We start from the raw sequence: 24,463 nt of genomic DNA on the forward strand, positions 1-24,463 counted from the left end.
GCACAGCGGTGAGTCTATGTAGCGGGACGACCCCGCTGACCCAGTGGTGGGACCCTCGTTCTGCCACTGTCAGGGCCCTGGTCTGGAGCGCAGAGGTGTAGGGTGGGCCTGCGCTCCCCTACCCGGCAGAGCCACGCCGGGACCTTAGCCGGCGCTCCCCTGCCTGAGGGGCGCGCTACTGACCTTTGCCGGCGCTCCCCTGCCTGAGGGGCGCGCTACTGACCTTTGCCGGCGCTCCCCTGCCTGAGGGGCGCGCTACAGACTCTGGCTGGCGGCCGCCCCGCCGCTAATTCCCCGCTGACGGAGGCGTGACCCAGGCCGGCCAGTGACCTCATAGCTCCCCACCGCCCCCTAGCGGGTAGGTGGGCCAACGCCGATCACAGAAAGGTTTTAAGTGAGTACAAGTAATGATGCATGAATATCAGAAATGTTTAGAGAAAAATAAAGATAAAATGCTTTCTAGCATCTAATTTAACAAACTATATTAGATTCAAGCACATGACCACATGCTTCCAGCATTACTCACTAAACTCTTCAGGTCAGGACCCCTCGCTCCAGAGTGCAATAGTTGTTTCCTTTGTCTTCTCAGGTGCAGAGAATGCGATGAGTGAGAGAGATAGGGGTGCTTGAGGTATTTTCCCCTCCTTTTTATAGTTTCAGTCCCCCTCTTGAAAAACACTTCCAGCTGAGAACCAGGAGACAAGAAGTCCATGTAGAAGGATGTTTCCTGCTGTTTTTTCACCTGTTTGAGCTTCCTTTGTTTTCTCTTCCTGCTTAATGACTATGTTTAGGCCTTGGCTACACTTGCAGCTGTATAGCACTGTGAGTTAAACCTGTCTTCGTACAGCTGAGCAGGGAAAGTGCTGCAGTCTGTCCACATTGACAGCTGCCAGCGCACTGTCGTGGCCACATTTGCGGCAATTGCAGCGCCATTGGAAGCGGTGCATTATGGGCAGCTATCCCACAAAGCACCTCTTCCCATTCTGGCGCCGTGGGTTGTGGGAAGGGGGCGTGGGTGCAGGGCATTCTGGGTCCTGTCCCAGCGCCCCGTGATGCATCGTTTCGCATCCCAGAAATCCCTTTGTTTCTGTCCACCTTTGGCGCCATCTTTCAACAGTTTCTGTGCAGCGCGATCTGTCTGCGGGAAATGGAGCCCAAACTGCTGAGGCCTATGGTGACGAGTCTCGCCAGCACGTCACGTTTGGCTGTCAAACTATTCCTTAAGATCCAAAGTGACAGTGAGAGTGAGGAGTCCGACGATGCTATCGAGCCGGGTAATGCGTACAACACAAAATTGCTTGTGGCATTCACGGACATGCTCAGCACAGTGGAACACTGCTTTTGGGCTCGGGAAACAAGCACCGAGTGGTGGGATCACATCATCATGGAAGTCTGGGATGATGAGCAGTGGCTGCAGAACTTTCGGATGAGAAAAGCCACTTTCATGGGACTGTGTGAGGAGCTCGCCCCCACCCTGCGGCGCAAGGACACGAGATTGAGAGCTGCCCTGTCAGCAGAGAAACGGGTGGCTATTGCAATCTGGAAGCTGGCAACTCCAGACAGCTACCGGTCGGTCGCAAACCAGTTTGGAGTGGGAAAGTCGACCGTTGGAATTGTGTTGATGCAAGTTTGCAAGGCCATTAAGTTTGCAAGGCCTACTCAGAAGAACTGCAAATCTGGGTAACGTGCAGGAAATAGTGGATGGCTTTGCACAAATGGGGTTCCCTAACTGTGGAAGGGCGATAGATGGGACGCACCTTCCTATTCTGGCATCACCCCACCTAGCATCCGAGTACATTAATCGGAAGGGGTATTTCTCTATGGTACTCCAGGCGCTTGTGGATCACCATGGGCGTTTCATTGACATTAACACAGGCTGGCCAGGAAAGGTGCATGACGCACGCATCTTTCGGAATACTTGGCTGTTCAGGAAGCTGCAGGCCGGGACTTTTTTCCCAGAGCGGAAGAGCACAGTAGGGGAAGTTGAAATGCCCATTGTGATCCTTGGAGACCCCGCTTACCCGTTAATGCCGTGGCTCATGAAACCCTTCACAGGGAGCCTTGACAGCAGCAAGGAACGGTTCAACTACAGGCTGAGCTGGTGCCGAATGACTGTGGAGTGTGCCTTTGGCCATTTAAAGGGCCGCTGGTGATCTCTGTATGGGAAGTTGGACTTGGCCGAACACAGCATCCCCGCGGTTATATCTGCTTGCTGTACCCTCCATAATATTTGTGAAGGGAGGGATGAAAGCTTCACTCAGGCATGGACCTCTGAGGTTGAACACCTGGAGGCTGAATTTGCGCAGCCAGAGAGTAGGGCTATTACAGGGGCCCAGCGCGGGGCTGCAAGGATTAGGGGTGCCTTGAGGGAGCAATTTGGGGCTGAAAACCAGCAGTGATATCTGGTGCCCCGCACGGGAGTGAAGTGCAGTACTTCCAATCTTTAGGAATCAGTGTTTGCTAAGCAGACTTGCAGTGCCTGTTTATTTCCTGGGCTAAGGAATCTTTTACTTTATGCAATAATAAAGAATGTTTTCAAAGCCAAAATCCATTTATTGAAAAGAAACAACTGCTTGGGAATCAGAAAGGGCAAGGGCATGGAGTGGGAATGGTACAATCACAGATTCGTGTATGTCCTGTCTGGTGTGCTGTGCAGTGAGTGCTGCACTTCAGGATAGCTATACTCCATGGTGATGGGGGTTGAGTGCAGATGGTAAAGGTCGTGGTTTTCAGGGCTGGGTGGTGAAGATACTGGTGTTGGAGGCAGCTGGTGGCGTGAAGAACCCGGAAGTTGGGGAAAGTGGGTTGGAGGTAACAGTGGGGCACAAGGGAAAGAGTTTTGGGACAATGGCTGTGGGGGTGAGGGGGGTGTTTGTGGTACTGCTCCTTCTGCATGGCTAGGAGCTCCTGGATAGCGTCTGCTTGGCGCTCCAGGATGCTTATGAGCCTATCAGTGCTTTGCTGCCGGTGCTCCATGCTTTGCCGCCGGTGCGCTGCGTTCTCCTGGTGGATCCTGCTTTCTCTCTCCCTCCAGTTTTGTGCTTTTTCATTCTCTTTAAATAGATTGCCGCATCACTTCTTGCAGCATGTCTTCTTTGGTTTTTCACAGTCTCTTCCTGAGTCTTTGCAGTCTCTGAGCAGGCGATAAGAGGGACGGCTGAGGTCTCAAGATTGTTGCAGTTGTATAGGCAAAATGCAACATTTAACAGAGGCAGCATTGTTTATACCAGACAGAATAATGATTTCCCCCGCACTTAAGGAGGGCACACACAGGGTCTACACAATAGCATAATTTTCCCGTCCCAAACAGAGCACACACAACTCACGGGAGCCTCAAAATGGTGAGTAAGGGGGACTGATTGTTTCAGGGCTGTACTGTCCTCTGGGTTTCTATGCCTTGGGGAGAGCCAACAGCTGCAGGGGGCACCTACACTGAACACTGTCCCAACATTTTCCACAGGAGTTCGTCCTGGACAATATCTCGCTGCTGAGGGTGACCTGGGAAGCAAGGGAAGGTCTTCTACTGCAATGCGGATTCCGCCCTGGCCCATATGCAGCTGGCCTGTGTGCAGCAATGGTCCCCTCGCCCCTCGTGGCACAGTGGCGCGGACACGTTAGCCTGGCTGGAACAAGGACCATGGTGGTTCTCCCGATAAACCTGCTCAAGCGCATTGCACACGTTCTGGATGAGACATTCGAAGAGATTACCGAGGCCGATTACCGTGATGTAATAAACCACATCAATGCACTATTCTGCATCTAGGCATGCATGCCTAACCCTCCTCTCCCAAAAAGCCTGCACCAAAAAAATTCCTTCACGAAAAAAAACCCGCTTACCAGGAACCAACTCTTCTGTTTGTCCTCTACCAAGTACCGGCCGCTGCGACTGACTCCCTTCCTCCTGGCTCGAGAAGAGCTCCTGGCTGCATGCCTCCAGGGATTCCGGGGTGTCTCCATCCGCCCCACCACCCTGATTCCCGTTTTCCTCCTCCTGCTCCCACCCCGACTCTGAAGTGTCCATGGTGGTGCTCGTAGTGGAGGTGGAGTTAACCCCAAGTATCGCATCCAGCTCTTTGTAGAATCAGCAGGTCGCGGGGGGAGCACCCGAGCGGCCGTTTGCATCGCGGGCTTTGCGGTAGGCACTTTGCAGTTCCTTCACTTTAATCCTGCACTACAGGGTGTCCCGGTCATGGCCCCTTTCCATCATGTCCTTTGATACCTTCCTGAAGGTATCGTAATTCCTATGGCTGGAGCGCAGCTGGGATTGGACAGCTTCCTCCCCCCAAACACTGATTAGGTCCAGCAACTCACCATTGCTCCATGCTGGGGCTCGCTTGGCGTGTGGAGGCATGGTCACCTGGAAAGATTTGCTGATAGCACTCCACGCCACACCTGGCTGAGCAAACATAAATGCAATACAGGAAGAAAATATTTCCCTAACTTTAGTGTTATTTAATGACATTTTACAGAAGATTCATAACATTCCAATTTTTAATGTATCAGTGTTAATAAAAGTAAGAGATTGTGTGTGAGCATGTGTCCTGAAGAAAGACTTAATAAATGCAGAAGTTCAAGTGTACTTTTATTTCACCTCTTGTGCGGTTTCAGAATACAGCTAATTCACAGAAGAAATTACAGTATGTGTAACTTTTTCTGTGCAATCACTGCCCATTATGTATATGAATTAATTTTTCGTCTTTGTTCTATTTCCTGTTTCCTCTGTATTCCTCACAGTAATATGCAGTGGCTGTTGGTCTGTCAGAAGGGTTGTCTGGTCAATACTTTACTTATTATAGCTATTTGCTTTTGTTTATAAAGCACTGCAGACACTACGCTTGGACCACAGCTCATAGAGCCAGGAAGCTACTCCTCCTCCAGTTTCTTCTGCACTTGAGCAACCATTTTCAGAAGGAGTTCTTTTGAGATCAAGCAAATAGAAATAGCAGCTCTGGTTCCTGCATTTGTCAATGGTGGTCTCCTGTGGCCTTGCGACTTTATTATACTTTTAAAATGTAGTAGCTACAACCTTTAAGAACAATTACTGATAGACCAATTTTTTTTTATTTAATAGCAAAAACAGCTTAAAATACATCAGAGCAAATCATTATTCGCTGAATAAGTTACGTTCATGTGGACTGAGGAATACACTGTGACTGATTAAAATTAGCTTATTAATACTCAATAAACAAATTAATGGTGGCTTTCCTTGAAATAACTACGTAAAGGTGTATGCTTAAGAAAGTAAAACAAGGAAGATCAAAAATAAACAGGTGCCAAGGACAAGCCAGATTTTAAGGAATTTATGATGGTCCTGGCACTTGGGTCTAGTTTGAAGATAATGATCCACAGAATCAGCAAGTGCAAATTTTTTTGGGCGGTAACCTAGCTGATTACATGCCTTGTCTATTCGGAATGTGTGAGTTACAGTGATGTTCCACACCTAAAAAGCAAAAGAACAATTAATAGTGCTTCAAATATAGAATTAATTTAGGTGCCACTATTAGAACAGATATATAAATTAATTGGTGGGGTGACTGAGCTGAACAAAACACAGCAACAGAGAGTACAGTGCATTCAACCAGACAGAATCTTTATAAATACAAACCAAACAGAATTGCCATAACCTAGCGAGGTCTGGCTATGCCTTTCTCCAGTTCTGCCATGTGCCTTTGGCCGTGGGAACCAAGAGTGCGTGGCACAGAACTGGTATGCCATCGCTACACCACCTGGGGATCCCCCTATGCAAAGCTACTTCAGCCAGCTTGCTATCCCCTGTGTGTCACTGGAGCTAGAAGTTGGTGCAAAGTGAATGTAAAATGCCAGCAAATCAGAACTGTAGCAATTTACACTCACTTTACATAGGTTTAAGCCAAGGGTGCAAGGGTGGAAAATCAGGCTACTTGTTTCTTTCCACATAGCAATACCACATTGATCCACTAGATGACACTATTATAAAACACACACACACACACACACACACACACCCCCTCTACCTAACAGAGTCCCTCTCTCATTTTAATAAGTATCAGCCCTCTCCAGCCTCTGAATAATATTGATGTTTAATTGTTTCTATTCTTGAATCTCTTTCTAAGCAGTTTATAAATCAGTAATTAATTCTGTCAAGTGAAATGTCTCTCTTTTAAAAAACAAAATAAAAATTTAAACAGATTTAACATTAAAAGGCCAAATCCTACTTAATTTGCTCATAGTCCCACTGAAGTCATGAGAGCAAATTAAACAGGATTTGGGTCATATCTTTTAGAAAAAACATCCAATATTGATTTAAAAATTGTCAGTGATGGAGAATCCACCTCCAACTGTTGGTAGGTTGTTCCAATGATTGGAACCTCCACACTGCTCTCATAATCCCCGGCTCTCTGGCAATATTTACACGGGCTAAAAAACTCGGAATAATACAGTGGTGAATCAGGCCCAGTCTCTCTCAACAATCTGTGCATAACTTCAGATGATACTATGTGGACATATGTATAGGAAAATAAGTGTTTAATTAGAATGGCTTCATTGTGATATTTTATAAAATTTAAAATAGTTATCATGCTAACATTTGAAAAATCAATCATAAACCCTGAGCCCTATGAGTGGGTGGGTATGGGTGTATCTTTGCCTCTATATATTGCATAATATATAGCAATGTAAAAGATAGACATTTATCATGTGTCATCTTAGCATCATTAATGTTTTGGAGTATGTAATATTCATGCTGTGCTCACTGGGTGTGTTGAGATAAGGCAGTAAAGCAGGTCACATTCCAGTGCATTTTGACACTGACACAGATTGAAACTGACCAAGCTAGAATGAATCTTGATGAAAGGTGCTTCAGCTCATCTTTTTTTTTTTTTAAACTGTCATTACCCAAAAAAGGTGCTTAAAGGCAAAAAGTATATTTAAATTATATATGGGCTTTAAATAACCAAGATATCCTGTTGAAGCCACTCACATTGCCCAAGTACTGAAAAGATCTCAGGATAGTGGTTCATGTTACATAATGTAAAACTCCACATTACAAAACGGCAGCCAAATTCTGCCCTTGGCTTCTATTGCGTAAATGAAAACCTCCTCTTGCTTCCAAGGGCGGGTCCACACTATGGGGGAAAGTCTATCTAAACTACGCAATTTGAGTTACATTAGTAGCGTAACTCAAGTCGATGTAGCTTAGATCTACTTACCGTGGGGTCCACACTGCGCTATGTCTAAGGGAGAGCGATCTGTGGTCAATTTAATGGGTCTTCACTAGACCCACTAAATGAGTGATCACCAACCGGTCAATCACGATCGACTGGTCGATCCTAGAGGATCTCCCAGTCGATTGCGATCTCCAGCGGGGCTGTCGCTAACACAGGCTCCCTGCCGGCCCCACACTGCTCCTGGAAGTGGCCAGCGCGGCCCCGTAGGTGGAGGGGGGGCAGGGGTCTCCCTCTGTGTGCTGCTCCTGCCTGCATGCACCACCCCCACAGCTCCCATTGGCCGGGAATGGGTAGCTGTGGCCAATGGGAGCTGCGGGGGCGGTGCTTGCAGAGAGGGGCAGCGCCAGGGCCGGCTTTAGGCCAATTCCACCAATTCCCCCGAATCGGGCCCCGCGCCTAAGAGGGCCCCGCGCCCAGTGGCAGGGCTGCCGGGGAGAGGGGAGAAAGAAGTGGCCGAGAATCCCTTCCCTGGCTAGAGGCTCCTTTTTAATTTTTACTCACCCGGTGACGCTCCGGGTCTTCGGCGGCACTTCGGCAGCGGGTCCTTCACTCGCTCCGGGTCTTCGGCAGCAGGTCCTTCAGTGCCGCCGAAAACCCGGCGCGAGTGAAGGACCCACCGCCGAAGACTAGGAGCGCCGCCCGATGAGTACAAGCCCCACGTGTTTTTTTACCTAGTTTTTTTTTAGTCATCCCTGCCGGGGCCCCGTCGAAACTGTTCGAATCGGGCCCCGCACTTCCTAAAGCCGGCCCTGGGCAGCGCAGGGAGCCACGTGCCGGCCGCCCCTCCCCCAGGGGCTGCAGGGGTGCATTGGCCCCTTCTGGGAGTGGTGTGGGGCTGGGGCAGGCAGGGATCCTGCCTTAGTGACAGCCATGCTGCACCACCAATCGGGAGCCACCAGAGGTAAGTGCTGCCCGGTGGGAAGCCGCACCCCAACCCCCAGCCCCACTGTGCAGAGCAGCCTGGCCCCTCCGCCTAGGGGCAGGGTAGGACATGCTCGTCACCTCGGGGAGCAGAGCAGCGCATAGCCTGGGCAGGCAGGGATCCTGCCTTAGACCCGCTGTGCTGCCAACCAGGAGCTGCCCGAGGTAAGCGCCTCCCGGCTGAAGCCTGTAACCCAACCCCCTACCCCAGCCCTGATCCCACTCCTGCACTCCAAACCCCCAAGGACCCCACAAAATCTAATAGCCTCGGGACCACAGGAGAGTTAATCTGGCCCTGGTGCTACTACCCCCCTGTGGAGTTTCCTCTAGGAGGGAGGAAAATTGTATGCAAAGCCTCCCCTAGAATAAAAAGAGGGTTTCTTTTGGAAGCTCCTCCTGGATACAGCGGAGATGGTAAAAATTTTTCTGATGGAATGTGTTTTGGTTAGAAAACATTGATTTGTCCTATCATGATATGATATTTCATATCCTATTAGATTATGACGTCATGCCATGCCATAATATAATAGTAAAATATTTAGACTTTTATATTATAAATTATAATAGAATAACAGTGAAAATAATAATGTTAAAACAAAACTTTTAGATCAGGTTAAAACAAAAAAAATCTCAGAAATTACATTTCATGGGAAATTTCAAATTTTCAACTTTTTGTTCCGATTTGGGAAAAATAAAATCAAAGGGTCAGCATTTTTCTTGGAATGGAAATTGTGAGTTTTGACCAGCTCTAAGTTATGGTATCTGCTGTGGATACAGTCTCCATATCTTGCCTGTCCCTTTCCTACTGCTAGGGACTCCTGGTCTGCAGCTGCCTCTAGAACCTCCCTTTAACTTGCAGTTCCATAACAGGGAGTGGCTCATTGGAAATGATAATACAGCCTATGGTCCGTTTTATCTCTTATGCGGATTCCCTGCTGGTTGCATGCAGGACGATGCACTTGGCTCTCCTGTACTCCGTGACATGCCCTCTCTGGCCCATCTACTCTCAAAGTAGGAAAACAGTATGGAGGGCCTTCTTGGGAGGGGGCTGAGATGGGGTAGAAAAATGGTGTTACAGAGATGACAGACTCTCTCTGCCCCTGCATAGATAAGTGGGGATCTATATGCAGAGAATCCCCTCCACACATGCATCCAGAGGAGATGTTCCCCACCATTGATATTAAGTGTTTCTTGAGAACTTTAGCCAGAGACTTTATAAAGATGAATATGTATGCATTTATACTTTTACCTCATTTCTGGTCAGGAAAGGTGTAAAGTTAAAAACTGGTTTCAATGCCAGGTGAAGGCATTCCATCACTGTGGCTGTGAACAGAAAGTTGCTAAAATGAGAGAACAATAGTAAAGTGAGCATAACATAAGGCTTGTCTTTGCTGCCAAAAAAGCCATGTTTTTTTACCTGGGGGTAACTAATGGGCATGAGTTCTCAAGAGATTAAAAACACAAGTGAAGACAAGATACGTTAGTTTTACCGTGAAGTAAACTTGTTGAGGTCAACCCAATGTGCGGTATAGGATGACCTTAGCGAGTCTAACTAAAGCACCTTGTCTTCATTGTGTTTTTACCACAGGATAGCTCACATATATTAGTTACCCTGAAGTAAAAAACCTAGCTTTTTTAGCAGTGAAGACAAGCCCATGGTGATGACAGGTGTTGTGGGTTAGATCCCGTGTTTGTTGCACACCCACTGACTGCAGAGGGTGCTTTGGGTTTGATACAGAAGCAGGATCCAAGGTTTTGAAAACAGCATATAATTTACAGAATAGTTGATGAACCCAAAGATATCTTATCTCCTTTTGTAGAGAAGTACTTATTATACGTTTACAGGTATTACATAATTCCAGCTAGTACAATTGCACAATTACTGTAGGAATTGCACAAGTTTAAATCTGTATATTCCTTTTCTAGAACTGCTGTGCAGATTATCCGTGACAGTGGAAGTAAAAGATGAAATGCAAAATAAAATAGCATAATAATCTAATACTTGTTTTACTTTTTACCTGCTATATAAACGAGGAAAGCTGGCATAGGTATCCACGGCTTACTGTAACCTAATTTTTCAAACTGGGAGGGATTTAAAATAAAAGAGAATAAGAACAAAGTATTCATACTAAATTGGGTCAGTGCAGCAAGAATATGCATAAATAATTACTGACAAATTATAAATCTGAACTTTTCCCCCAGTTCAGCTATTACTATTTTTAAAAAGTTTTTCAGCTGAATATCCCTATGCCTGCCAACACAATTAGATGATATAGGCAGATGATATAGGCAGAGATATCTATTTTAAAACAATAGAGGGCGTGAGAGGAGTGCATTTTTTATATCTTGAGTACAGTCCTGAAGTTTATTGCATTGATGTTCATGGGAGTTTTGCTTGCACTACAGGGTGTGGCCTTTAGTGGAGGTTTAAAATCCTAGCCTACTAATTATGAACATATCCTGATGCTTCTGTTTTATGTTTACAATGAAATTTAAGGGCATGATTTCCCATGGCTTGCATCTTGAGGAGTCATTTACGACAAAGCAGTCTCTACCATAGTGCTACCAAATAAAAATGGTAGCATTTTACATGCATTTTGGACAACTTTGCACAGTGATAAATGACTACACAAGATAGTGAAGAATCAGGATTTATAGTTTTTTAATTAAATTAGCTCATAACAATAAAGGGCCTGACCCTGCATTCCTGCACATCTAAAACTCCTATTGAAGCCAATGGGAGTTTGTCTTTATGAGCTATCATTTTGCTAAAATCTGTGAGAATACAGGATTGGGTTCTGATCTGATAAATAGAAATGTAGAACTGGAAGGGACCTTGATAGGTCATCTAGTCCAGTCCCTGGCACTGAGGCAGGAAAGTGTTGTGGGCAAACTGTTCTGCCCAGCCCCTGAGCTCTCGGCCAGCCCTGGGCCCTCCCCTGCTGTCCCCCCTCCCCTGCAGCCTCAGCTCGCCGTACCAGCAGCGCGGCTGGCTCCAGCCAGGCGGGACGGATCGGGCAGATTTACCAGTGAACACAGGGTGCCCTGGCATGAGACCCCCCGAACAACAGGGAGCCCTAGGGCCGGGCACTGCTGCAGCCCCCGTGGGGGGGGAGAGGCTGCACTGCGGGGGCAGAGGAGCAGGCGGGTGGTGCGGGTGGCAGGAGCGTGGGGAATTTGGCTGGAGGACTCAGGAAGAGCACCGGGCGGCCGTGAAGGGGAAACCGCCGCTTCTCTCCGGCTGCGCGTCTGCCCCTGCTCCTACTGAGGGAGGGGTGGATGGGGGGGGGCGGTTAGGGGCAGGGGGTCCCAGGAGGGGGCGGTCAGGGGACAGGGAGGGGGGATTGGATGGGCCGGGAGTTCTGATGGGGGCAGTCAGGGGGCAGGAAGTGGGAGGGGGCGGATAGAGGGCTGGGGGCAGGCTGTTTGGGGAGGCACAGCCTTCTCTACCCGGCCCTTTTTGCAACCCCGATGTGGCCCTCGGGCCAAAAAGTTTGCCTACCCCTGGTCTAGACCATCTCTGAGAGGTGTTTGTCTAACCTGTTCTGAAAAATCTCCAATGATGGAGATTCCACAGTCTCCCTAGGTAATTTGTTCTAGTCCTTAACTACCCTGAGAGCTAGTAAGTTTTTTCTAATGTCTAACCTAAACCTTCCTTGCTTCATATTTAGTCCCATTACTTCTTGTCCTGTCCTCGGTTGTTAATGAGAACAATTTATCACCCTTTTCTTTACAACAACCTTTTATATACTTGAAGATTGTTATGTTTCCCCTCAGTCTTCTCTTTTCCAGACAACAAATCCAGTTTTTAAAATCTTTCCTTATCGGTCATACTTTCTAGATCTTTAATAATTTTGTTGCTCTCCTCTGGATTTTCTTCAATTAGTCCATATCTTTCCCGAAGTGTGGTGCCCAGAACTGGACACATTACTTCAGTTGAGGTCTTTATCAGTGCTGAGTAGAGTGGAAGAATTACTTCCTGTGACTTGTTTACAACACTCTTGCTAATACATCCCAGAATGATGTATGCTTTTTTGCAACAGAATTACATTATTGACTCATTTAGTTTGTGATCCACTATAATCCCTTGATCCTTATCTGCAGTTCTCCTCCCTTGGCAGTCATTTCCCATTTTGTATTTGTGAAACTGATTATTCTTTCCTAAGTGGAGTACTTTGCATTTGTCCTTACTGAATTTTACCCTGTTTAAATCAGACCATTTCTCCAGTTTGTCAAGTTCATTTTGAACTCAAATCCTGTTCTCCAAAACATTTTCAGCCCCTCCCAGCTTGATATCATATGCAAAATGTTTAAGTATACTTTCTATGCCCTTATCCAACTTATTTATGAAGATATTGAATAGAACCAACCCAGGACAGATTCCTGTGGGATCCTCTCAATATGCCCTTCCAGATAGATTGTGAACCATTGATAATTACTCTCTGAGTATGCTTTTCCAGCCAGTTGCCCATCCACCTTATAGAAGGTTCGTCTGGGCTAGTGATACTCAGACAGGCTTGCGAGCTGCAAGTGGCTCTTTAATGTATCCCTGCAGCTCTTAGCAGCACATGATATTAAAACACTGTGTGATTTATTAACCAATCAGGAGGTTTTTACTATGTTATTAACCAATTGTAGTTGATAAAATAATACTTGGTCAGTCAATTTTGCTGCAAGAACATTATATTAGCTATATACACACACATCTTATGAATTCACACTATTGTGGCTCTTTGAGGTAAGATCACTAATTTGGCTCCTGAGCCACTGAGGTCTGAGTAACTCTGGTCTAGGATATATTTATCCAGTTTGCTTATTAGATTGTCATGTGAAACAGTATCAAAAGTCTTACTAAAGTTGAAATGTATCAAATATATTTATATATTTCTTAAATATATCAAAGTTTTAAGTTTTGCTTCTTCGGGTAATTACTGTGGTATTGGCTTCATTTAGCTGATACGTTCTTTCTAGATTAGTTATATGCTCAAGTCCCATACACTGTATTAGAACTAAACATGTATATAGTACATACTAACGGAGTTATCCATTCAGAAAAGATGACTTTCTCGCCGTCATGTATGTAATACACCTGACCACTCTGTTAAAGAGGCAGAGAAAAGGCAGATTAGAAACATAATACTGTGCATGGAGTGACATTTTCTTTTTATCTTTTAAGACTATCTTTATTCATTTTGTAAATAACAGCAACATAATTAAAAGCAAACAGATACAAATACATACAAATCAACAAGCAACCTCCATTGGAACTAATTCTGATCCTCATGTAAGTTTCACATATCTGTAAATTCACTTAAATTACTGGAGTTACTCATGATTTATTACACTGATATATTAAAAAAGAGCAGAGTCAGGTTCATTATGTTTAGGACTTCTACTACGATGAATTTTATCAACCTAGTTGTCATAGCACTGAGTTTTTCTTTATATTTTTGTAGGGGCCAGAATCACATTAGACATGATGAATTCATCAGAGTTGGCAATACCGACATGTTAGTTAACACAACTTCTCGATTTCATGTGCTCTTTAGCACTTCTTCCTGCTTTAAAAACAATGGCACGTTCTTTAATGATTTTACCTATGTATCATTTTTTATACTAGGTGCATTAGTGACACCATAATTAAAATTTCCTATGGATTTATATTAGAACTCCCTATATTCAGTCCATAACATTCTGAATATTTCATTTAGTGAGATGAAATTTGCCAGATGTCATCTCAGAATAAAGGCAATTTTTTTGGAAAGTTTGAACAAATACACTTCTGCTGTTCTCAATTAATAAGAGAGTGAAAAATACATTTTCCCCATATGTAGTTTGCAGATCTTACTCCAGGGATAGGCAACCTATGGCACACGTGCCAAAGACGGCACGCAAGCTGATTATCAGTGGCACTTACACTGCCCGGGTCCTGTCCACCGGTCCGGGGGGCTCTGTATTTTAATTTAATTTTAAATGAAGCTTCTTAAACATTTTAAAAACCTTATTTACTTTACATACAACAATAGTTTAGTTATATATTATAGACTTATAGAAGTGACTTTCTAAAAACATTAAAATGTATTACTAGCATGCAAAACCTTAAATTATAGTGAATAAATGAAGACTCGGCACACCACTTCTGAAAGGTTGCCAACCCCTGTCCTACTCTATACCAGAGCAAGGCCTGGGCTAGGGAGGCCCCGCCCCTCAACAGCTGCAGGGCATGCTCCAGTTTAAACGGGTACTGGTAGGCCAGGAGAAGGAGTTACAGGCTGTACTAGGAAGTGACGCTGATGCCTGGAGCTATGGGATGAGTGACTACAGAATTGGTATGGCCACTTGGGAAACGATGATCCATATGCCTCTCCTGGTTGGAGTTGGGAACTCACAAGAGGCCCCAAAGAACTGGACATTGTCCACCCTGGCAGACTAAGCTGTTACTACTAAGATTGTGACTACACCCAAAAGGGAGGTGCCACAGCCTGATAGGAAGTGACCCAGGTCAGGACACTGTGGAGTGGGAGGACCTAGGTCCCTCTTCCCTGCTTCCACACCACTGTTGTGACAGAAGAGGGGACACACAGGAGGGACTGAGGCCCACCGTATATGGCCCAGCAGGGCCCTGTCCAGAATGAGCAGACTGCAAAAGAACTGTGGCGCCAGTGTCTGACCCCTAGGCCAGCTGCCTATTAGACTGATCAGCTACACCACATAAAAAGATTACAACTTTTTTCCCCCAAAAATTCAGCACTGACATGTTATAGAGTAAAAAAGTTGAAATTTGTCAGTGAGAAGTTTTTTTGAGTGTTAGCATGAAACTAGATTGGATTTGACTAAGTTATGCAGGTTTGAAAAATTTCAGGGAGGAATATTCTTTTTATCCGTATGTGTATGTCAAGTGTCTCAAACCCTATTATGCCAGCTTTGCAGAATTATCAAGAACCTACTAACCAGCCTAGAAAAAACATCTACTAATCCATACTTAAATAAACACCAACACACTGCCAGGTCCCGTGGGGCCTGAACCCAGTTCTGTGTGGGTCCAGGAAGTCATCACACTCCAGTCCTCCGGTGGCAGCTCACAGACAGCAGTTGGTACCAGAATCTATGAAGCCCAACTGGGGCACAAGCCCTTCCCTTATTCTCTGACTAAGAGAGGTCTAAGGCTCCTTGTTGGGCTGCAGCCCCTATTTAAGCCAGAGGAAGAAATAGGAAGTTTGTACAAGTGAGCTTCACCCTGCCATGGGCCACTGGTATGGTGTTTATCCGTTCCTGCCTTCTGATCTTGACCTCCTGGTATCTGGTCTTGGCCTGACTGTTAGTAACTGACTCCTGGTTCCTACCTCTGGTTCTCTCACCTGATCCTGACCTCCTGGTTTCCTGATTTGGCCTGACTCTTGGTAACGGATTCTTGATCTCTGACCTCCCATTCCTCTCTAGATTCTGATCTCCTGGCTTTCCAACCCAGCCTGATTCCTGGTAATTGGCTCCTGGTCACTGGACCCTTTGCCCACACCCACTGCTAAACCCTCGGCCAGGCTGCGCATGCTCCCCCCCTTCCTTGCCCATATAACCACACATGTACCAGATAACACCACCTCCCCATTATTCAGCCCTATTCAAGCCCCACACTCCATGTGTCCGATGTATACCTCATCTCATCCCCTTCCTCCTGAACACTCAATCTTCATTCAGTCACCCACCCAGCTGCACCTCAGTAACCCCTCCAATCTTTTACTACTAACTCATCAGTTCTCTACCCACACCAAACTGATAATTTTATTTTCTTTACCCCACAAATTCATTAGCTCACATTCCACAGTCTATCTATACTCCCCAAATTCAACAATTCTCTCCTCTCCTCCCTCCTTTCTCTCCAAATTGATCAGTTCTCTTCCTTGCCTCACTGTATAGTAGTCTCTTCCAAGCTGCACAAGGTACTTCAGCCCCTCCAAGTTGGGCCCTGTCATTGCTACAGTAGCTGCCTGAATAATTTCCCCAAAACTGGGGCCCCAAGCCTTCTCTTGGTGGCAAGAAACTCTCCCTCCCTCTGGTTGCACCACTTGCATCATCACTTCCAAAAACTTGGGGAGGTTTGAAGGGTTGATGTCTATAGCCTCCCTCACTTTGGTGGCCACTGTCACTGTTGGGATTTCTGCCCCTCACTGGAGGAGAGGGTAGAGGGCAATAGAACAGGGGTTTTCTGGAACTGGGCCTTAACTAACTGGGGATGAGAATAAAACAACCTCATCCAGAAGAGGTGGAGCCTAGAGGAGCTGCTGATCTTCCCTTCACCATAGGCCCAGGGCAGGGAATACTCCGAAGAGCCAGGAGGATTCATATGGGGTGACTGCAGCTGTTTCTACAGTAGCTCAGCTGCTGAACTGAGTCAGAAGGAGAGGTGCAATCTATGAGTCTGACTGATGCTGGAGCTGCCAGGCAGTGTGAGTGCAGCAACACTGTCAGGTGTGTAATGGTTCATGCTCTTAAGATTTTTGTCACAACTATAAGGGATAGAAATTTAAGTAAAAATATTCAGAAGTGTTCACTAATGTTGAATATCCACATTTTTGTGAATGCTGAGCATGTACAAATTAGGCCCAAAAGGTTTCAGATTGGTCAATTAAAAATGTACATATCTAGAATCAAAGCATAAAAACTTTGATTCTAGAGAATTTGATGATTGCCATATTCACTTGGGGAAGATTCCTCCTCAAGCTGGACAGGCAGGAAACCCTACCTTTGTAAAGCTAGCTTACAAGAAGAAAAAGACGTGACATAAAAATATTAACAAGATGAATGCGAGTTGCATTTACAAAGATGACATTTTGCATGTGGAACTGTACAGTTTGCACATGCAGTACTTTTGAGAATTTAGCAAATTGACTTTTAGACACAGAGTTTGATCTAAAAGCCACAGAAAGTGACCCATATTTTAAATTGTTTACTTACCGCTATATAACCCTTCTCAGGGGTGAGAGCTTCAGCAGCTAAGAGATGAGCTTGTACAAGATTTCCTACATGAACCCAGTTCATCTGAGTTTTGGGATTTCCAAATTGGAAGTTAAATAGCCCTCTTTGGATATTCTTCTGTGGAAACAGACAGCATGTGCAAAAGACTGAAAAACTAAAAGCAATTTTTTTTAAGTACACCTCTACCCCAGTATAACGTGACCCGATATAACACCAATTCAGATATAACGCGGTAAAGCAGTGCTCCAGGAGGGTGGGGCTGCGCGCTCCGGTGGATCAAAGCAAGTTCGATATAACGCGGTTTCACCTATAATGCAGTAAGATTTTTTGGCTCCCGAGGACAGCGTTATATCGGGGTAGAGGTGTACCTGATATAAGCAGAGTCAGAATGAGCTCTCCCCTGACATGTGGTGGTGAGCTGTGGAAAAGGACTTCAGGGGCTGATCTTGTTTGCATGGGCACACCCACCGTGCCTACCATGATGGACTGTTTGCCCAAATGGTCACTTTGGCTGCTGTGGGATCCCCAGTCTCATTGTTATTGGGGCAGGAGTAATAAAGGGTTATTATCCTGGTTATGTGAATCAAGGACAGTAGAACTGTACTTGGCATTTTATGACGGAGGGACTCGCCCTCAACTAAGTAGCACACGCTAGGCAAGGGACATGGGTTCCAGAACTCAGTGAATTGATAGAGGCTGGGGATAGGTATGTATACTTGGTAGTGTGGGTGCCTTTTGAGGACCCTAAACACCACTTACTTCTCCTCTCTTCACTGTGCAATAACAGAGCTAATTTTGACTCCATTAGGAGTCTTATTACATGCTGCAGAGCTGAAATCACTGATACATAGGTCTAAGTATTAGACCTACCTTGGCCTAATGATGCACTAGCACTGAGACTCCCTACTACCAGCTGAAGTCACTAAGAACTGTGTTAAGGGAAAGGGGGGGGAGGGGAGACCCTGAAGATAAGTTGGTGAGTGGCTAGCGGAGTGGATGGCTGGCGGAGCAGATAGCAGGGTGGCTGGCGGTGAAGGCTGCAGCAGAGCCCCATGGAGAGGCATGGCAATCGGCCATCAACCCGAGCAGCGAGCATGTAAGATGTCCCCCCACACATCCCCCCACTTCCACCCAGGCTGGGAAGTAAACTCTGCAGAGGAACTTCTGAACTCTGGGGGCTACACTGACTAAGGTCAGAAACTGTGGGTGGGGTGACTCTTGATTTGCTGAACTTAAGACCCTGAGGGGAAAAGGACCTGCCAAACTTACTTGGGGGTGGGTCTTTTGCTCATGGTTTGTGCTATGAATCCTGTTTGTGGTATTTCCCGAATATAATGCCGCATTGTTTCCCTCCTTTATTAAAAGCTTTTGCTACACTCAGACTCCTTGTTTGTGAGAGGGGAAGTATTGCCTCTTAGAGGTTCCCGGGAGAGGGGTGATAAGTAATTGTCCCAGGTCACTGGGTGGGGATTTGAACCGGTTTTGCATTGTGTTATTGAAACAGAACCCCTAGATACTGAACCCGGCCCTTGTTGCTGCCAACTTGACGGGCAGAAGGGTTACACTTAGATGCTGGAAACCTGCCAAACAAACTGTGGGGCCACTGGATGATCGAGGCACTAAAGGAGCACTTGAGGAATACAAGGCCATTGTGAAGAAGCTAAACAAATTCTTTGTATCAGTCTTCACTGCAGAGGATGTGAGGGAGATTCCCACACCTGAGCCATTCTTTTTAGGTAACATCTGAGGAATTGTCCCAGATTAGGGTATCAATAGAGGAGGTTTTGGAACAAATTGATAAATTAAACAATAATAAGTCAGCAGGACCAGATGGTAATTCATACAAGAGTTCTGAAGGAATTCAAATAGTTCTGCAGTATCATAACTGTGGTATATAACCTATCACTTAAATCATCTTCTGTACCAGATGACAGGCAGATAGCTAATGTGACAGTAATTTTTAAAAAAGGATCAGAGGTAATCCTGACAATTATAGACCAGTAAGCCTAACTTCAGGATCAGGCAAAATTGGTTGAAACAATGTTAAAGAACAGAATTAACAGACATAAATAAACACGATTCGTTGGGGAAGATTCAACATGGCTTTTGTATGGGTAAATCATGCATAACTAATCTATTAGAATTCTCTGAGGGGATCAACAAACATGTGGACAAGGGTAATCCAATGGACATAGGGTACTTAGACTTTCAGAAAGCCTTTAACAAGGTCCCACACCAAAGGCTCTTAAGCAAACTAAGCAGTCATGGGATAAGAGGGAAGGTCCTCTCATGGATCAGTAACTGGTTACAAGACAGGAAATAAAGGGTAGGAATAAATGGTCAGTTTTCAGAATGGAGAGAAATAAACAGCAGTGTCCCCCAAAGCTCTGTACTGGGATCAGTGCTGTTCAACCTATTTATAAATAATTTGGGAAAAGGGATAAAACAGTGAGGTGGCAAAGTTTGCAGCTGATACAAAATTACTCTGGATACTTAAGTCCAAAGCTGACTGCAAAGAGATCTCACAAAACTGGGTGACTGTGCAACAAAATGACAGATGAAACTCAAATGTTGGAAAATGCAAAGTAATGCACACTGGAAATGCACATAATTCCAATTAGCGGTTACCACTCAAGAAAGAGATCTTAAAGTCATTGCAGATAGTTCTCTGAAAATATCCGCTCAATGTACGGCAGCAATCAAAAAAGATAACAAAGTTAGGAACCATATGAGGAGAGATTAAAGAGGCTAGGACTTTTCAGCTTGAAAAAGAGGAAACTAAGGGGGGGATCTGATAGAGGTATATAAAATCATGAGTGATGTGGAGAAAGTGAATAAGGAAAAGTTATTTACTTGTTCCCATAATATAAGAACTAGGGGCCACCAAATGAAATTAATGGGCAGCAGGTTTAAAACAAATAAAAGGAAGTTCTTCTTCACACAGCGCACAGTCAACTTGTGGAACTCCTTGCCTGAGGAGGTTGTGAAGGCTAGGACTATAACAGGGTTTGAAAGAGAACTGGATAAATTCATGGAGGTTAAGTCCATTAATGGCTATTAGTCAGGATGGGTAAGGAATGGTGTCCCTAGCCTCTGTTTGTCAGAGGGTGGTGATGGATGGCAGGAGAGAGATCACTTGATCATTATCTGTTAGGTTCACTCCCTCTGGGGTACCTGGCATTGGCCACTGTCGGTAGACAGGATACTGGGCTGGATGGACCTTTGGTCTGACCCAGTACATCCATTCTTATGTTCTTATGGATAGATAATAAAACAGAATATACCATAATGTCACTATATAAATCCATGATACACCCATACCTTGAATACTATGTGCAGTTCTGGTCACTCGATCTCAAAAAGATATATTAGAAATGGAAAAGGTACAATGAAGGGCAACAAAAATTATTACGGGTATGGAATAGCTTCCATATGAGGAGAGATTAAAAAGCCTGGGACTTGTCATCTCTTTTCTAAACTGAACAAGAGGATATATGACAGAGGTGTGGAGAAAGTGAATAAGGAAATGTTATTTACCTCTTCACATAACACAAGAACTAGGAGTCACCCAGTGAAGTTAAAAGGCAGCAGATTTAAAACAAACAAAAGGAAGTACCTTCACATAATGCAGTCAACCTGTGGAACTCATTGCCAGAGGATGTTGTGAAGGTGAAAACTATAAAAAATTATAGTTCAAAAAGATGATATAGGTCCATCAATGCTGTTAGCCAAGATGGTCAGGGATGCAACCTCATGCTCTGTGTATCCCTATGCCACTGACTGGCAGATGCTGGGACTGGACGACAGGGCATGGATCTGTGACTGAATGCACCCCTGTATTCACACCCTACACACTATTGTAATAATCTTTGTACAAAATATGCCTTATCAGGTATCATATGAAAACTAATGACTCACTGGTCAATAATATGATGAAAGTATGTAGCAACATTATATGTAAAGTTATGAACATAGACTGAAATTCAGACATGGCATGCTTTGTATGAAATATCACAACCATATACAATTGATGAATATGGGGGTTACAGGGTGCTACTTTGAGGTCCAATGCATCACAGTGGTTATCAGGTAATCTGGCATGTGGCTAAACCTGTTTCTCAAAAACAAAGGACAAGGCGAAGCCAACTTTGTCATCAAAGTTGATGGGCAATCACCTGTTAAGCGGCCATTCTTCAGCAAAGAAGGGGGGCTGGAACAGATCAATCTACATTTTAGCAAACAACAGCATGGAATCTCTTTCACTGCAAGACTCCATGACTCCAACCTCACAGTGGGAATGAATTTTATCTAGGGGTAACTCTCAGGAAAATTAGAGCATAAGCTTTCGTGCATTTCAAAGGGTGATCGGGCTATACAAATGAGGGGCAAAAACACCCCCGGGGATCTCTCCTTATCTATCTCCCTTTCTCTTTTACCTAAGACAACAAAAGAAGCAGCCATTTGACTTTGGGAGAGATCCTGACCTGAAATTTCATCAGCCCTGTTGCTGAGATCAAGTCTAGTTTGTTAAATTTTAGCACTAGAAAGCATTTTATCTTGATTTCTCTTGTAACCATTTCTGACTTTAATGTCTTGTACTTGTACTCTTAAAACTTCTCTCTTTGTAGTTAAATAAACTGGTTTTATTCTTTAATCAAAACTAATCCAGTGTTGTTTTTAAACTGAACTGTAGCGGTAACTCCATTTAAAGTAGCAAAGTATTGTACACTGACAGAGACAATGAACCTCCAATATCTGGACTGTCCAGGAGAGAGCTGGTCAGTGAAGAATACATATTTTGGGGGGAATATCTGGGTCCAGGAGTGTATTGGGGGCATCCCGTAAGTGCTAACCAAGGCTTGTGCAAGCCAGAGTGTGACTAGAGGGTGCTGGCAGGCTTCAGCTGTACACACTCAGGGTGTTATCTTCATGCTGGAAGGCTGTGAGTGGCCCAGGTGAGAGCTACAGCAGCAAAGCACTGAAGGCACCCAAGGCTGCAGGGCAGGTGATGATACAACCCCTCAATGGTCTGGGCTGCACCCCAGAATGTGACCAGATTACTTGATAATTGCCCTGTTCTTTTAATTCCCTTTGAAGCATCTGGCATTGGCCACAGTCATAAGACAGGATACTGGGCTCGACGGACCATTGGTCTGACGCTGTATGGCCGTTCTTATGCATGAAATAACTGCAGGAAGGGTGTGATTTGCTAAGCAATGTGATTCATTTAATTAGCCATTGCCTAAAAATCAAATGTTTGCCTCTTAAAAAAAATCAACATCTAAATCTTAACATCAGGAAGATTTAACTACAGCTATGTGTGATGGCTATGGTCTGATTAAAATATGATTTCAGGATTTTTCTGATAATATTTTACACTGAAGTTAAAGTGCTTACTCAACAAAACAAATAATGCATAATAACCAGTGATGCAGGCGTAGCCCTTTCTCCACAACACTAGCCCAGTTTTTGTCTTTTATCAAAAAAACCATGTTCATAATTTTCATTCCCATCATCCTCTAGTTATGCTATTTGTCAGCTTGCATCATGTGGTTAGTCAACAAAGGGCTCTTGAGGGACTGTTTAGATCAGTAACCAGGATACTAGCTTTTGAATTGTTTAGACTTAAACAGTACAGGTACGCTAATATTGGCAATGCACTCCAGAGCTGATAATACAATACATACTAATACGCGTGGCAGGTGTTTTTGCTCTTCTGGTCCATAGATGCCTGGTGGGCGAAGAACACATGTATGGAGCTTATTGCCTCCTAGGAGATATAATGAAATGTGATTTTTCAAATAGTTTCCATATCAGTACATGACAGGTACACTTCATATGCTGTTTATATTTTATTTTGAAAAATCTAAGAGGGCCAAACACACTGGTCCCTTTGTAGTAAATTCTCTTAATTGTCTTTTACAATGTGAATTTAATACTCATGAAATGTGCTGGCTTGTGAGTCCTGAAAACTGAACTCCTCTGACCATAAAATAGCTGCAATATGAACAGCATCTTACAAATTTCCCTACCAATATACCCCTCATACCTAACTTGCACGGAACATTGAAAATCACAGTATCTAATACAAGTAGCTATATTCAAACACCTCCTCTGATCACAGCTGTAGCAGTATCAAAGAGCTAGAAACAGTTTCTCAAGCAACCCGCATCCAGATCAGTTAGTTTTGACCTTAAAAAGTCCCAAACCTTTAAATATCTCATAGAAATCAATAGGCAGCCTGTGCACTCTACTGAGAACAGATATGATGTGCTTTCTATATGAAACTACTTATAAGTAACAGATACTTTCTGCACTAATAGTTCAAGTCATAACCCCATGTAGAGTACATCACAGTGGTGTGTGTCTGAGCTCACAGCAATGGATAATGGTAGCAAGGTCTGCCTCTGATAGAAAAGATCATACCCTGCTTGACTAGTGTAGATTGAATAAAGCATTCTTGGCCACAGCTACTATCTGTGTACTCAGGATCTGAGAAACTTACATAACTCAGAAATTGAAAATCTAAGTAACAAGCATCTGTCTGCCTTCTTCCTTATCTGTTGCAAAGTCATTTGTAAGCCCTAATGACCCGTGAGGATGAAGCTGGTGGAGAGAGTGTTTAGGGGCCACTGGGTCTATAGTGAAGCTTAGTGGGACTGCTGGCGTGAGTATATGTGTATATGAGTAAGGAATGAAGGCTCAGAGCCTATATTTGCAGTAGAATTTATAAACATTTTTAATTGACTTGAAGAAACAAGGTTTTAATTTTCTGAATCTTGGATTATCCCTTTTCCCCTTTGTGTCTCTTGTCCACCTGAATATATATGGACACTGAGATTAGATACATTAATTGAGGGAAGAAAAGACCCCTTTATGTTGTTCACAGTTTGTCATACATTAGTGATATCAGAAAAGTAGAATTTTATATGTACCTTTTAATGGAGTTCCATTAGCTGCAAGGATCATTTGCTCTGCCATTGCTTTGGTTCTAGAATAATGATTAACCTGCTGAAAAGAGATAGTGCAAATATAAATGAATTGCCTAACTATATTGCTACATTGGTAAATGACACCTCTGATAACATTTCAGTAAACCTGTACATCTATTCAGCTTGCAAACATCACCTCAGTAAAATCTTCTCAAAACATAAAATGTGGAGAAATAATTTAGGGTTGGAGGCCTAAATAATCTGTTTATGATAAAAGAGACAGGTTAGCATTTTTGGTTACACAAGTAAACTGAGCATAGCTCTCTTTTAAATTTCTATTTTTACTTATGATATGCTTCAAATATATGGTTTATGATTCCAATTCTTTGGCAAGGGAGATATTTGTGATATAAATAACAGGATTGTGAAAAC

The 24,463-nt window shown here is 44.3% G+C and overlaps 1 protein-coding gene across 1 annotated transcript in view; it reads right to left on the reverse strand.

Moving 5' to 3' along the window:
- Window positions 1–4,602: 4,602 nt before the first annotated feature.
- The window catches only part of LOC117884319 (putative short-chain dehydrogenase/reductase family 42E member 2), a 28,076-nt gene continuing 8,215 nt past the window's right edge, over window positions 4,603–24,463 (reverse strand). The window contains exons 5-11 of the mRNA XM_034784633.1: window positions 24,035–24,110; window positions 22,787–22,869; window positions 17,079–17,216; window positions 13,159–13,224; window positions 10,145–10,208; window positions 9,376–9,449; window positions 4,603–5,440 (exon numbers count right to left, since the gene is read on the reverse strand). Of these exons, the coding sequence (XP_034640524.1) occupies window positions 5,234–5,440; window positions 9,376–9,449; window positions 10,145–10,208; window positions 13,159–13,224; window positions 17,079–17,216; window positions 22,787–22,869; window positions 24,035–24,110 (708 nt within the window). The 3' untranslated portion in view covers window positions 4,603–5,233. The remainder of the gene's footprint in view (window positions 5,441–9,375; window positions 9,450–10,144; window positions 10,209–13,158; window positions 13,225–17,078; window positions 17,217–22,786; window positions 22,870–24,034; window positions 24,111–24,463) is intronic.

This window comes from Trachemys scripta, chromosome 10 (assembly GCF_013100865.1).
Source record: "Trachemys scripta elegans isolate TJP31775 chromosome 10, CAS_Tse_1.0, whole genome shotgun sequence".
NCBI lineage: Eukaryota > Metazoa > Chordata > Testudines > Emydidae > Trachemys > Trachemys scripta.